At 31.1% G+C, this 13,782-nt stretch overlaps 1 protein-coding gene across 1 annotated transcript; it reads right to left on the bottom strand.

The window, feature by feature from the left end:
* Window positions 1-587: 587 nt before the first annotated feature.
* On the bottom strand, window positions 588-2,179 carry LOC133698289 (probable leucine-rich repeat receptor-like serine/threonine-protein kinase At3g14840). Its single transcript, XM_062121166.1, is given in 4 exon segments — window positions 588-1,135; window positions 1,202-1,371; window positions 1,573-1,810; window positions 1,953-2,179. Coding segments are annotated over 4 exon segments (1,011 nt in total). The 5' UTR covers window positions 2,170-2,179; the 3' UTR covers window positions 588-749.
* Window positions 2,180-13,782: the final 11,603 nt, after the last annotated feature.

Below are 13,782 nucleotides of genomic sequence, written 5' to 3'. Positions count from 1 at the left end.
CTTAACATGCAGCAAGATAGGGAAAAAATCTAAAAAAATCTGTTATGAATGGTAAAAAAAATAAACTACATTATCGAGAAGAAGAACGGTGCATTAGAAAATAGGTCAGAAACCAACAACCAACTCAAGAAACAAACATAGGATCCTAGACAACATTCATAATAGATCAGAAATAGTTCAAAAGATAAGAAAATAAGAAGAAAAATTATAAAAAAAGGAATAAATACATTACTAGGACATCATCTTTGTTCCTTTTCTCAATCAATTACAAATATTTTGATTTTTTGTTATCAATTTTTTAAAAATATTTATTATAATTTAAAATATTTTAATCCATTAAATATAGAATTATTTAAAAGGATATTTTTATCAAGATAGAACCACATTAAAAAATAAAATATTGATATAAGTACTAGATTAACATAATAAAAAATGTTCGTGCACTAATTTTTTTTTTAAAATTAAATGTACGTACTCGATTGATACAAAACCTAAGTTGGTGTACCAAAAATGGATTAAGGTCGAAGGACATGTCATCAAATTATTGAGTAACTTACAGAAAATGGAAGGAAAAATTTGATTGGAAGTTTTGAAAAAGTAATAATATGCCACTAACGTAATTAGCCCTCAAATAAGTTAACAAGTATGAACAGAAATGATGATAACAAGGCAAAGAAATACGCTTAAAAACAAAAGTAATAAGATGATGATGGATAGACAGTTGATGAGGCAAATTGGAGCAAACTTCTCTAATCTCTACCCTTCAAATAGTCAGAATCCAAAGAGACTGGATAAAGATCACCAGCAGATGTAGAAGCAGCAGTCCACGGTCCATCCATTGACAGAGTACGAGTCTCACTTATTTCCTGTTCGTTGATAACTTGAAAATGCCTCCTCATTTCTTCAATCTTCTTCTCATCCGTTGACATGCTTTTATCTGGAATGTCAATATCTTGAACAGCAGCCTTTCCTTCGAGCATGCTTACTACTGAAGACATCGCAGGCCTAACTGCTGCAGAGACATTACTGCAGAGGAGAGCCACATTAATCATTGTTATCGCCTCTTCTTTGTTGTAGTCTTGGCCTAGTTTTGGATCAACAAGCTCCAGCAAAGTCCCTTTCTCCTTCAAAACGCCTAGAAAACAAGATGGATATATATAATTCAGTACAATGATAATAATAAAAATAAATAAATCAAGACGGCGAGAAACTCTTTCTACCCAATCAAGAAGATAAACAGTGTCCTCCTTTGTTCGATGACTAGTATTGCCCTTCCCACTGACAATTTCCTAAGCAATGATTCCAAAACTTTAGACATCTGCTTTGTTAGTCAAATGACCCCGCATTGCATATTCAGGTGCCATATACCCGCTGCAAAAATAACGAATATATCAAACAGCTCTTTTTCAGTTTTTTTTCTTATATTATTGGACGTGGGATAAGTTTTGGTTGCTGACCAAATCTGTTTGAAGCTGTAGGATGGACTCTTTTTTTTTTTCTTTCATTGTATTCAACTTAAAATATAAGAACTAAAAAGTATTAACAAGATACAACAGTAGAGAGCAGGCTCACAAGGTTCCGGCAACTCGGGTGCTTATGTGGGTGTTTTCCTCTTCATCAAGTTTGGCTAGCCCAAAGTCAGATATCTTTGGGTCTAGATTCTTATCAAGCAACACATTGGTGGCCTTTATGTCTCTACGCACGATCTTCAATCTTGATTCTTCATGAAGATAAGCTAAACCTCTTGCGATACCAACACAAATCTTGTGCCTTGTTGCCCAATCCAAATTCAGCTGGTATTCTTCAGGACCTTTGAGACAAGATCAACAGTGATGCTAAGTATAAGATGAGTATTTTGTCTCGTCCCATACAAGCACGCATACCTTTACATGTATGGAAACATCTAAGAGCCAAGAGCTTGAAATCAATTAAATTATGTTCTTTGAATTTACCAAACAAAGCACGCGCAAGGCTGTTATTTTCCATGTACTCGTACACCAACAATAATTGATTGCCTTCAATGCAGCATCCGTGAAGCTTTACAAGATGAGGGTGTTGCAGAGCAGAAATCATGCCAATCTCATTCACAAACTCACGGTTTCCTTGTTTTGATTTCGAGGAAAGCTGCTTTCCAGCAATTATGGTTCCATCTGATAGAAGACCATGCATTAAGAAAATAAGTGAAGTTCATGTTGAATACCTTGTAAACAGGACCAAAACCACCTTCTCCAATTTTATTAGCAGGATCGAAGTTGTTTGTAGCAGCTTTAATTTGCCTCAATGTAAATGAACCAGTTTTTAATTCTAGGCCCTTCAAATCTGTTGGGGAAGCGAATTTGTTTCAGAAGAGAATCCGTTTCTTGGAATTAATCTCACCTCTCTCTCTCTCTCTCTCTCTCTCTCTCTCTCTCTCGACTTCTCATTGTCAATCAGTTTCGCCAGAGCAGCCTTCTTTTTCCAGTTTCAGCTCAACAGGTTTGATTATATATATATATATATATATATATATATATATATATATATATATATTACAAAGTTGATATGGAGAAATCGTATGCAGAAATAGGAAAATAAAGATAAATCTTTAGAAAATACCATGACGCATACTGATCTTCTGTCCTAAACAACCTTTCCACCAGGGAATTCCTAGAATCAGGAAGATGACAACCACTACTGCAGCCACAATGCCAGCCACAGTGCCAGCAGATGTACCATTACTACTGCTATTTTCTGAAGGAGGTACAAAATCTGCAGGAAGCAAAGAATTTATAACAGAGAGACAAATAACATCACATAGTAAGTCAAATACATTATTCGTATGTAAGTGCAGAAACTGTACCATTCAGACTAACTTCAAATAGCAGTAAAAGGAAACATTATCAGTTTTTATCGCTTCCATCTTTTTCAGAGATAAAGCAATTTATTTTTGTATTAAATCTTGTAATAAATCAGTACGAAAAGGTATAGTACGAAAGCCTTCCATTTGGTCTCGTGAGAATTGCTAAATGCACCTCCCAAATTCCAATAATAATAAGAACGGCAAATTTGTACGATGACCCCAGATTTATTGGTCATATGGATGGAGAGAGTACACAAATTGGACAAGACCAAGCTGCATTGATGGTTTTGTACTGTACGAACAGAATCCTGATGATTAAGTTCATAAAATTTCCTTAACTTACCAGGTGTCACAGAAATAGCCGATATGAGAGGTCCATAAACTCCTCTAACAGGTGGCCCAGTGGTCCCTTTTCCAGCCCAATAAAAGCGTATCTCCAATGCATTTCCAGTTACAATGGCAGTAAAAGTTTTGATAATTGCCTTACCAACACCGCCTGCTTCTTCCTGGATACTGAAATCCTTTTGTACACACTTTCCCTACATTTTTGTTGTCAGATTGCTATTAATAAATCTGAAAGAAAAATGAAATTTTGTATTTTCATTCAAACTTGTTTTTTTTTTTTATCCGAGGAAACCCCACCTCTTGAAAAAGGTATTTTATGAGTTCAGGTGAGCGATTAAACTCTGGTTATCTTAGGCTCTTTTAAGAGATACACGCTCTGACTCAAACTCGAGACCTGCTGTGCAGATCTCAAGCTCTTTGCCATCACGCCACGCCCCATGGGAACTTTTATTCAAACCCTTAATACTGAATGACAGAATAAAACTTGGATCAGTCACCTGGATATAAATATCAAAAAATCGCCTGCCAAGACTGCTATGTGTCTTGTCATAAGTAAACGTTATCTTTGCGAAGTGAAGGGTAACTGTGTAGCTCCCACTTCCCATACAAAAACCATAATAAGTCAGAGAGATTGGAGAAAGGCGTGTATCCATGTAAAGTGCTGAAGTATTTGCGGAGAGTTTGGTTGCATTCGTCCATGTGTAGGAATCTGAAGAACGGGCATCGTCTGTGAAGTGTCCAGTGGTACTAATTGCCCAATTTGTGTTAGGAAAATTTAGGATGAAACAAATATAAAGTTAGCTTAGAGGCGTGAAAACACTATCTTTAAGGTGTTTATTTGTCCCATAAAAGAATGAGAAGATAAGATCAAGAAAGGAATATATGTATTTTTTTATTGTTTTTCTTTTTTGTATAGTAACATGCTTTTATAGACTTGAAACATAACGATGAAACAGTATATGACTGTTCATCAAACAATATGACTATTGATGAAACAATATGACTGTTCATATTAAGTTTCAAGTTTCAAGTTCCAAATGCTAACTTTTGATATTATAAATATCCATATAATAACATTAGAAAGCCAAATATAAGAGTTTGTCTATCATGGCTTAATTTACTACACAATAGAAACCCACACTTAGAAACATTAGGAGGGAGTGTTTCTTTCCAAAGTGGAATAAACATCTTTTCTTTATTCATTTACAAACTACACCAACAATCCCCTACTAGTTTGTAATGAAGGTCTTTTCACTTGATAGAATTATGCTTACAAGAAGGTATTTTGCAATTTAAACCTTTAATTAATGTTAGAACTTGAATCCTACTAAAGTTATTGGTGTCCACAGATTAAACAAAAACTTTTGTTGTAGAATAAAACATACTACACACACAATACTATCCAAACTTTTAAAGAGGTTTGCAACTGTTTAGCACTATTATGGCCATATACTAAAATCATAATTTTTTTTTCATGAATATTTACAAGAGAAAAACCTAACTCTTGTCAAAAGCAGCACCACTTTTATATTCATATAGGTGAAATTATACATGTCTCTATTACATTAGACACGAACTTTAAATTCCATTAAGAGCCCACGCTCATCCTACTTTTCGTAATAGAACACACTGAATACTATCAGAATAGGGACTCAAATTAATTATCAGTGTCCAACAGATACAAAACAGTAACTTGTTATTACCCATTAAACTAAGAGATAAGCTTCTTGCTAATTCGAAGTTGGGTTCCTATTACTGGTATCTTTAATAACGAGTTTCAACCCCATTCCATTAGTTGTTTTTCGTACCTTGTCTCTAGATAGTCTTTTTGTGAGCAGATCCGCTAAATTATTCACAGACTTCACATAGACAATTAATGGTGATTACACTATTTGTAATCAACTCTCGAATATATCCATGTTGAATGCTTATATGTCTTGACTTACCATTGTAAATGTTACTATAAGCTCGAGACATAGTTGCTTCACTATCGCAGTATAAAGAAATAGATGATATAGGTTGTGGCCACAACTTAATATCAAACAACATATTTCTTAGTCATTCTACTTCTTTACTTACAGCAGCTATAACAATAAATTTTGATTCCATGGTAGAATGAGAGATGCATATTTGTTTCTTAAATGCCCATGATATTGCACCTCCTCCAAGTGAGAAAATCCATCATGATGTGGACTTATTATCACTTAAACTAGTCATTCAACTTACATCACTATATCCTTCCATAACAACTGGAAAATCAGAATAAAACAAGCCGAAATCAATCGTTCTTTTTAGGTAACCAAAGACTTGCAATAGCCTTCCAATGATCTGTATTCGACTTGCTTGTATATCTTGATAACTTGCATATAGCAAAAGCTATATCTGGTTTTGTACATGCATATCATACATAAGACTTCCAATGGCACTAGCATATTCTAGTTGTGCTATCGCTTTATCACAATAATCATTTAACTTCATGCTAGAGTCAAATGGGGTATTAGCCTCCTTTATATTGAGATGCTTAAACTTATTGAGCATTTTCTCAATATAATGTGACTGATTAAGTGCATAGCTACTACTATGTTTCTTAACTTTGATACTAAAATTGTTTCTACTTCACCAAGATCTTTCATTTTAAAGATAGAAGTGAGATACCTTTTGGTTTCAATTATTCCAATCACATTGGTGCTAAATATTAACATTTAGCACCAAGATCTACATAAAGACAAATAATCACACCAAAATCTTTTGTAAATTTGGAATACATGCACTACTTATCCGCACCATTATGATGAAAAACCATTCAACAAAATTGCTTTGTCAAACTTTTCATGCCATTGTTTCGGAGCTTGTTTTAAACCATATAAAGACTTGCCAATTTACAGACTTTTTCTTCATTTCCAGGAAGTATAAAACCCTCAGGTTGCTCCATATAGACTTCTTCCTTTAAATCTCCATTTAAGAAAGTCGTCTTTACATCCATTTGATGAACATACAATTTATAAATTGATGCTAATGCAAATAAAACTCTAATTGATGTAATTCTTGCCACTAGAGAATAAGTGTCAAAATAATCAACACCCTCCTTTTGAGTAAAACCTTTGGCAATCAATCTTGCCTTGAAGGTTTGTATAGAACCATTAGTATTGTATTTTCTTCTAAATACCTACTTACATCCTGTTAGCTTAGAACTTTGAGGTAAATCTACTAGGACCCAAGTATTGTTAAACAATATTGAATCCATTTCATCATTTACCGTTTCTTTTTAAAAAGTAACATCCCTAAAAGACATAGCTTGACTGAATGTCTTTGGATCATCTTCTATATTTAGGATCATATGCATCTTTTTTAATATTGTATTTCACCTTCCACTAAAAATATAATTAAATCAGTAGAAATAAAATCTATATCTATGTGTTTTTCCTTTCTACTCTTTGACTTCTTTTAGATTCACTTGAACCTATTACTTTTAAGTTTTTATGTTTTTTACTTAACGTTGAGTTAGGAGTCATTATTTTTAGATTTGGTTCTTGCACATTTAAATCACTTATGAATTTATATTTGATAAATTCAACATGTATAGATTCAACAATCACATTAGTTTCTAAATCCAAAAGTCTATAAGCCTTTGAATTTTGTGCATAACCAACAAAAACACTCGTAAGACCTCTGGGTCCTAATTTTGTTCTTTGAGGATCGGAACTTTTATAAAAAGCTACACACCCCCATACTTTAAAATAATTCAGATTTGGTTTTCTACCGTTCAATGCTTCATAGGGAGAAATATTTGATTTTTTAGATAGCACTCTATTATGAATGCGACATGCAGTAAGTAAGGTTTCACCCCATCAATTATTTGGTAATTAAGCATTCAAAAGCATGGCATTGACCATATCCACTAAGGTCCTATTTTTCCTTTTAGCAAGTCTATTATGTTGTGGTGTACAGGGTGCTGTCATTTGATGGATTATTCTGTTTTTCTCACAAATGTAGAAAGCTCCTTAGAAAAGTATTCTCCACCTCTATCACTTCTAAGAACTTTAATTTGCCTTTCTTTTTTATTTTCTATCATTTTCTTGAATTCATTGAATTTTTCAAAGGCTTCATCTTTAGTTCTTAACAAGTAAACATAGGTAAAACGAGAATAATCATTAATGAAAGTTATGACATATCTTTTCCCACCCCTTGTTAAAATACCATTTATTTCACATATATCAGAATGGACCAACTCAAGTAATTGAGAATTCCTTTCTACTTTAGGAAAAGGCTTTTTTGTCATCTTTGCTTGAATACATACTTCACATTTGTTTTTATTATTATGTTGATATGAAATATAACCATGCTTACACATATATTTCAAATATCTATAATTTAGATGTCCTAATCTAGCATGCCAAAGAAGAGAAGTAGATTCAACCATATAAGCAGAAATAACATTGATTTCATTAATACTGAACTTAAACATGTCATTACAAGAATAACCCTTTCCCACAAACATCCCACTCTTAGTTACAATAACCTTATCAGACTCCAAAATAATCTTGAACCCTTTTTTGCTTAAAAGACTAGCAGATACAAGGTTTTTTTCTAATTTCAGGAACATGAAACACATTGAGTAAAGACAATTTTTGTCCAGAAGTAAATTACAACTCAATAGTTCATTTTTTTCCAAAACTTTGGCAGAATTATGGTTGCCCATCAAGACCTCTTCAGGTTTTTTCAATTCTTCATAAGTCTTAGACCATGCTTTGTTGCTGCAAACATAAACTGTTGCACCAGAATCCAGCCACCAATCTGAAGTCTTTACAACATTAGTTACCATATTTAATTCGGTAGTTATTCCAATTTGAATGTTTGAAACCATGACAACTAACTCCCTGACTTCGTCTTTTTCAACCATATTCACTTTGAAAGAACCACCTTTCTTATTGAAATTCTTGAATTTGCACTCTTTTATATAATGCCTTTTATTTCCACAATGGAAACAAACTCTATGCTTTTTATTAACATTTTATTTATTCTTGAATTTGTTTCCTTTCTTTTGCACTTTCAGATTGTTTTGAGTCATTGTCAAACCAGTTTCAATAACTAAATTCACTTTAGAATTTGTTATTTGCAATTCACGCATACGAGATTGAACCTCAATTTGCAAGTGTGTTTGAAACTGTTCAAAGGTATATTGTCTATAGAATACAACATCTTCTTCCTATATTCATTCCAGGATGGAGGAAGTTTTGATAAAATAGCCTCCACTTGAAGTGAATCAGGAACTTTGATATCCAAATCACTAAGTTTTGATATCAGCATTTGAATTTCATGACTTGATCTATGATTGGCTTATTGTCAGTAATCCTATACTCAAAAAATTTTAAAGCAAGAAAACGATCAGAACCTGATTTTTTCTGCTTGTAGTGCGTCTCCAAAGCAGCCCAAATTCCTTTTGGAGACTCTAATTTGGAGAAGATGTCATAAAATCGACTGGTCAGAGTATTCAGTAGATGCCCTTGACAAAGCATTTCATCTTCTTCACATTTTACTCTTGTAGTCTTAATAGTGGCAGATTCATCTTCTTGTGGTTTAGGTAGTGCAGATAGATTCGGATCAAGAATGTAGTAAATCTTTAATGAAGTAAGCAGGAATATCATCTTGTCCATCCATCTTGTGTAATTCATACCATCAAACTGATCTAGTTGAATTTTGACATCCTTAGCAATTTTGACGCTAGAATTCATATTTGTCTCAATCAAAATAAACACCTTAAAATTGTTAGGAAAATTTAGGATGAAACAAATATGGAATTGGCTTAGAGGCGTGAAAACACCATCTTTAAGGTGTTTATTTGTCTCACACAGAGACAACACCTCCAAGATACAGTTAAGCCCTCTAAACCTCTAAAAGAATGAGAAGATAAGACCAAGAAAATAATATATGTATTTTTTGTTGTTTTTCTTTTCTATATAGTAATATGCTTTTATAGACTTAAAACATAACGATGAAACAGTATGATTATTCATCAAACAACATGACTATATATTGATGGAACAATATGACTGTTCATATTAAGTTTCAAGTTCCAAATTTTATCTTTTGATATTATAAATATCCATCTAATAACATTAGGAAGCCAAATAGGAGAGTTTGTCTACCATGGTTTAATTTACTACACAATAGAAACCCACATTTAGAAACATTAGGAGGGAGTGTTTCTTTGCAATGTGGGATAAACATCTTTTCTTTATTCATTTATAAACTATACCAACAGTTTGTTCTACCCTAGTAAAATCTTGATGGTCCCGCTGGATCTGTATCATCTTCGTATATTTTCCCTTCAATAGTTGCTTCTTTTCCTCAACAATTTATATGGAGGGAATAGAATTCTTTGTCAAAGCAATAACATATCAATCACCATGGAATACTAACATGCACAAATCAAACTAAAATGGCGAAGAACAACTTATGTATGTTGAAAATATTATTGTTACCTTGTAAAAGCTTAATTTTATTAAGCTTCTATGGGAATGCTTCTTTTACAATTGATAGTATTCTTATGCAATTCTATTCCTTCATAATGACAAAAACCATGACATCGTTATAGATGGTATACTTAATCTTTAACTTCCATAACAAGACTGCTGATTTATAGATGACATCATTGTGTCATAATTATAATAATACTTCAAAAGCTTACAAATCCTTCATTGTGGTAAGCTTTTCAAATGTTGTTGGCAACTGTCCAGTAAAGTTGTTAGAGGATAGATGCCTATAACATCAGAGCAAAAATAATTATAACTAAATAAAGTTTTATAGGTTTTTCAAGCAAAGCTCTAACAAGTAACTTAAAAATTTCATAACACACAAACTCAATAATTTATATACATTTTTACACACACAAACACATGCATGTTGGTTGGTGTTATATCCATTATCAAATTTGGTTTTTTTCTTATCATTAATTCATGACCTAAATCGACTCAATTAAGAGATTTAGTTGTTTATCATTAATTGTTTGATTGTATGTACTGAATCACTTATATGAAACGATATAGAAAAATCAATCTAAAATAATTAAAATAGAATGATGATAAAACAATTTAAAATTAAAAAAATAAAATAAACAACTATAAGGGTTATGACGGTCAGATGATTGAGAACATGAAGATAAGGTGGTCGTGATAGTGAAAAAAAATGATAATAAAGAAAAAGATAATGATGATAGTTGAAATAGTTAAATTATATTATAAGTGAATTATTATTTATAAAATATTAAATGAAATTTCATTAGTTCAAAATATTAAATGAATCAAGTTCAGAAATTGATTGTAAAATGTTTTTCATTGATGATTTTTTGTGTAAAATAATTTATGGGATATTAAATATTCTCTAGAAATAAATATAGAAGAATTTGAGAAAAGATTTTTCTATAAAAAACCAAAATAATTAATTGTGTATATATATATATATATATATATATATATATATAAGACTAAGTTGAAAGAAGCTGGAACGTTAATACCATATATTGTAAGGAAGATGTATAAAAATAAATTCTTATTTTGAACCCTAAAACGCCATCATAATTTTGTTAAAAACAGTACAAGAACCTTGTTACTTTTTAATAAATAGAACACGCTTGTATTTTTTTTAAAAAAAAAGTGTTTAATTTTTTTTAATTAATATTTATTTGATGTTTTTATATTATTTTAAAATATTAATATTAAAAATAAATTTTAATAAATTAAAAAAATATTATTTTAATATATTTTCAAAATAAAAAAATACTTTTAAAATATTGATTACTAAAATACCAAACCAACTCATCAAATCCATTGTAACAAGAACAGCGGTGTATGTCATGTCTGTTTTTGCAGCAGGAATGATATTTTTAAAAATTTTGAAAAAATATTTTTTATTTAAAAATATTTTTATTTTAAAACTATTTTAATATATTAATATTAAAAATAAAAAAATATTATTTTAATAAAAAACATATTAAAAACAATTTATCACCTTACCGATCACTGAATCATGATGACTAATAAATTTTCATAGCCCCACCGAATGACTAGCTGTCCACAAAGTTAATTGTTCTTGACATCTAAATTGTAGTGATCCTCCAAACTAAGGGTTAGATTTGTGTATAACATAAAATAAACACAAACAAACGAACTTAGTCTGATAATTATTTACCATTCAAGGAAAAAAAAACCCAAGTTTTAATGACAATAATTTCTATATAATGAGAAAAAATTAACCCAATTATATAGCTTCAAATTCCTTTAAACTTTGAGTTCATATAACATATAATAATTTTTTTATTAACATGATTGTCCGGGTCAACTTGCATTCAATTCAACTAATTCCACAAATTTTATAGTTAACGACTACGTAAGCCTCCAGTTATCCTGAAGATTTTCGAACTCATAATTATTGGGAAGCAAAGTAAAAAACTTGACTAGTTGAGCTACCCTTCATATGACATATAATATATATTTTTTAGATTAATATGGGTGTTCGGGACAGTTTACGCGTATCTCGACTAATCCTACAGACCCTGAAGTTAATGATCATATAAGTTTTCAGTGCCTTGAAAGAACTCGAACTCATGATGGAACATATAACATATAATATATTATTTTAAATTAATATGAATATCCGAATTATTTTATGTATATTTCAATTAATTATATAAAACTTAAAATTAATTATATAGTAGTCTTAAAATCCGTTTTACTGGAATGCATGAACTATAAATCAGCCGAGTTACAACCAATATAACATATAATATTTAATTTTATTTTTTTTATTCACATGGGATGTCGGGGCCAGTTTGCGCGTACCACGACTATTCCCCACGGCCCACTGGACATCCTGCAAGCCCAGGGGCAGGTTAGGCACCGCGGGGGTGACAGGCGTGCACATAGAGGATCGAACCCAGAACAAAAACGGAACAAGTCATACAATTGACCACAGCAGCTATACCTTCAAATGCATATAATATTTAATATTGCCATAATAAGTGGTGGTTGTCATTTACAAGTCAAAGTCAACACCAGGCATTAGGTACCGTACGACTGCGATCTAATCTGTATCTATAATTGTGACAGAAAATAAAGACAAGGAAACTAAAATTAATTACTACACAACTTGACCAATGGGCCGACATATACAGCCCTCTTCTTTGTCTTGTGTCTCATTTTTCTTAATTAACAATCTGATTTTGCACAGCCTTCGTTTCACATGGCCACGTATTGTCAAGGTAGATGCTATCAACTTGTCAATTTTATTTTGTTTTATTTAAAATAATCACATTTCATATTAATTTAAAAAATAAAATAAAATAGAATAATTTTCATTTCATTTCAAATCTTAATCCATTCTAAATTTTTAAGCTAAATTTCAACCGGAATATACCGGTTTCATTTCACATGTTCCATTCTGGTCTTGAAAAACCATTAAATCAAATTGAACCTGATTCAATTTAATTAATTAAACCATCCAAGTATAAAAAACTCTTTTTCATTATTATTTTCAATAACAATGATATTAATAATAATATTGAAAATTATTATTACTACTTTCATTAACAATGATATTAGTTTTTTAAAATTAGATTTATCACTAATATATATGGTTTATATTCATGTTTATATTTTGTAAGAATTTGAACAAAACAAGGGATGTTTTAGATCTCATTAGCCTTGATAACATTGACCTAGTTTTATATTTAAAATATTTGTGTTAAAACATTTTACTTTCATAATAATTTAATATTTTGTTTAAGTTGAATTACTTTAAGTTAAAAATCTATTTAATCTTGACGATTTAGAAATATTTTAAATTTTGAAATTATTTGTGCCATTATGTTTGTATTGCATAATATATAATTAATTTATCTTAAATTTGAATTATGTTTGTTGATATATAGTACAACCCCAAAACGGCACATTGAAACACTCCAAAACTAAAATATTCTATTTCAATTGAAAAAATAAAACACCTTCCGAAATGGAATTGACAACCTTGATAAAAACCAGAGAAAGGCCATGACACAGAAGGGGAGAGAGAAAAAACAGAGGAGGCACATAAAAATACCAGAAAAAGGACAAAGAGAAATAGAAGGAGACCACATTAGACGTAGAAAGACATAGGGGATATAGAACAGAGAGAGACTAGGAGGAACTACACTGAAAGAGTAGAGACATATGGCATTCTTTTCTTTGAATTGTTTAAGGTCGCTGCGATAAAAACAGATCCATGCTAGTTATGGATAATAATTTTATTACTCACTTTAATATAAGGATAAAAAACCTGTATGAGGTTAATATTCAAAATATTATTATGAATAATACAACTCATTCACTTTTAATACAAGGATAAGATCCGCAAGGAATTTTATCTAGAGTATTATTTGGAATGATGCGATAGCAAAAATTCCAGTTTTCTGTAAAAATAAGCCTCAACATTAATTGAGGATATTTCACCTTCCCAGACCGAGTTCTTGACCTAGAAAACCAGGGTTTGTTCATCATAGCAAACCTACCATAGTAGGACGGTAGAAATAGACATCATCAGACCATAGAAAATAAATAAAAAAAACA

Source organism: Populus nigra, chromosome 1 (genome assembly GCF_951802175.1).
Source record: "Populus nigra chromosome 1, ddPopNigr1.1, whole genome shotgun sequence".
NCBI classification, from domain to species: domain Eukaryota; kingdom Viridiplantae; phylum Streptophyta; class Magnoliopsida; order Malpighiales; family Salicaceae; genus Populus; species Populus nigra.
The sequence above is the reverse complement of the archived record's forward strand: the minus strand, read 5'-3'. Positions and strand labels throughout refer to the sequence as shown.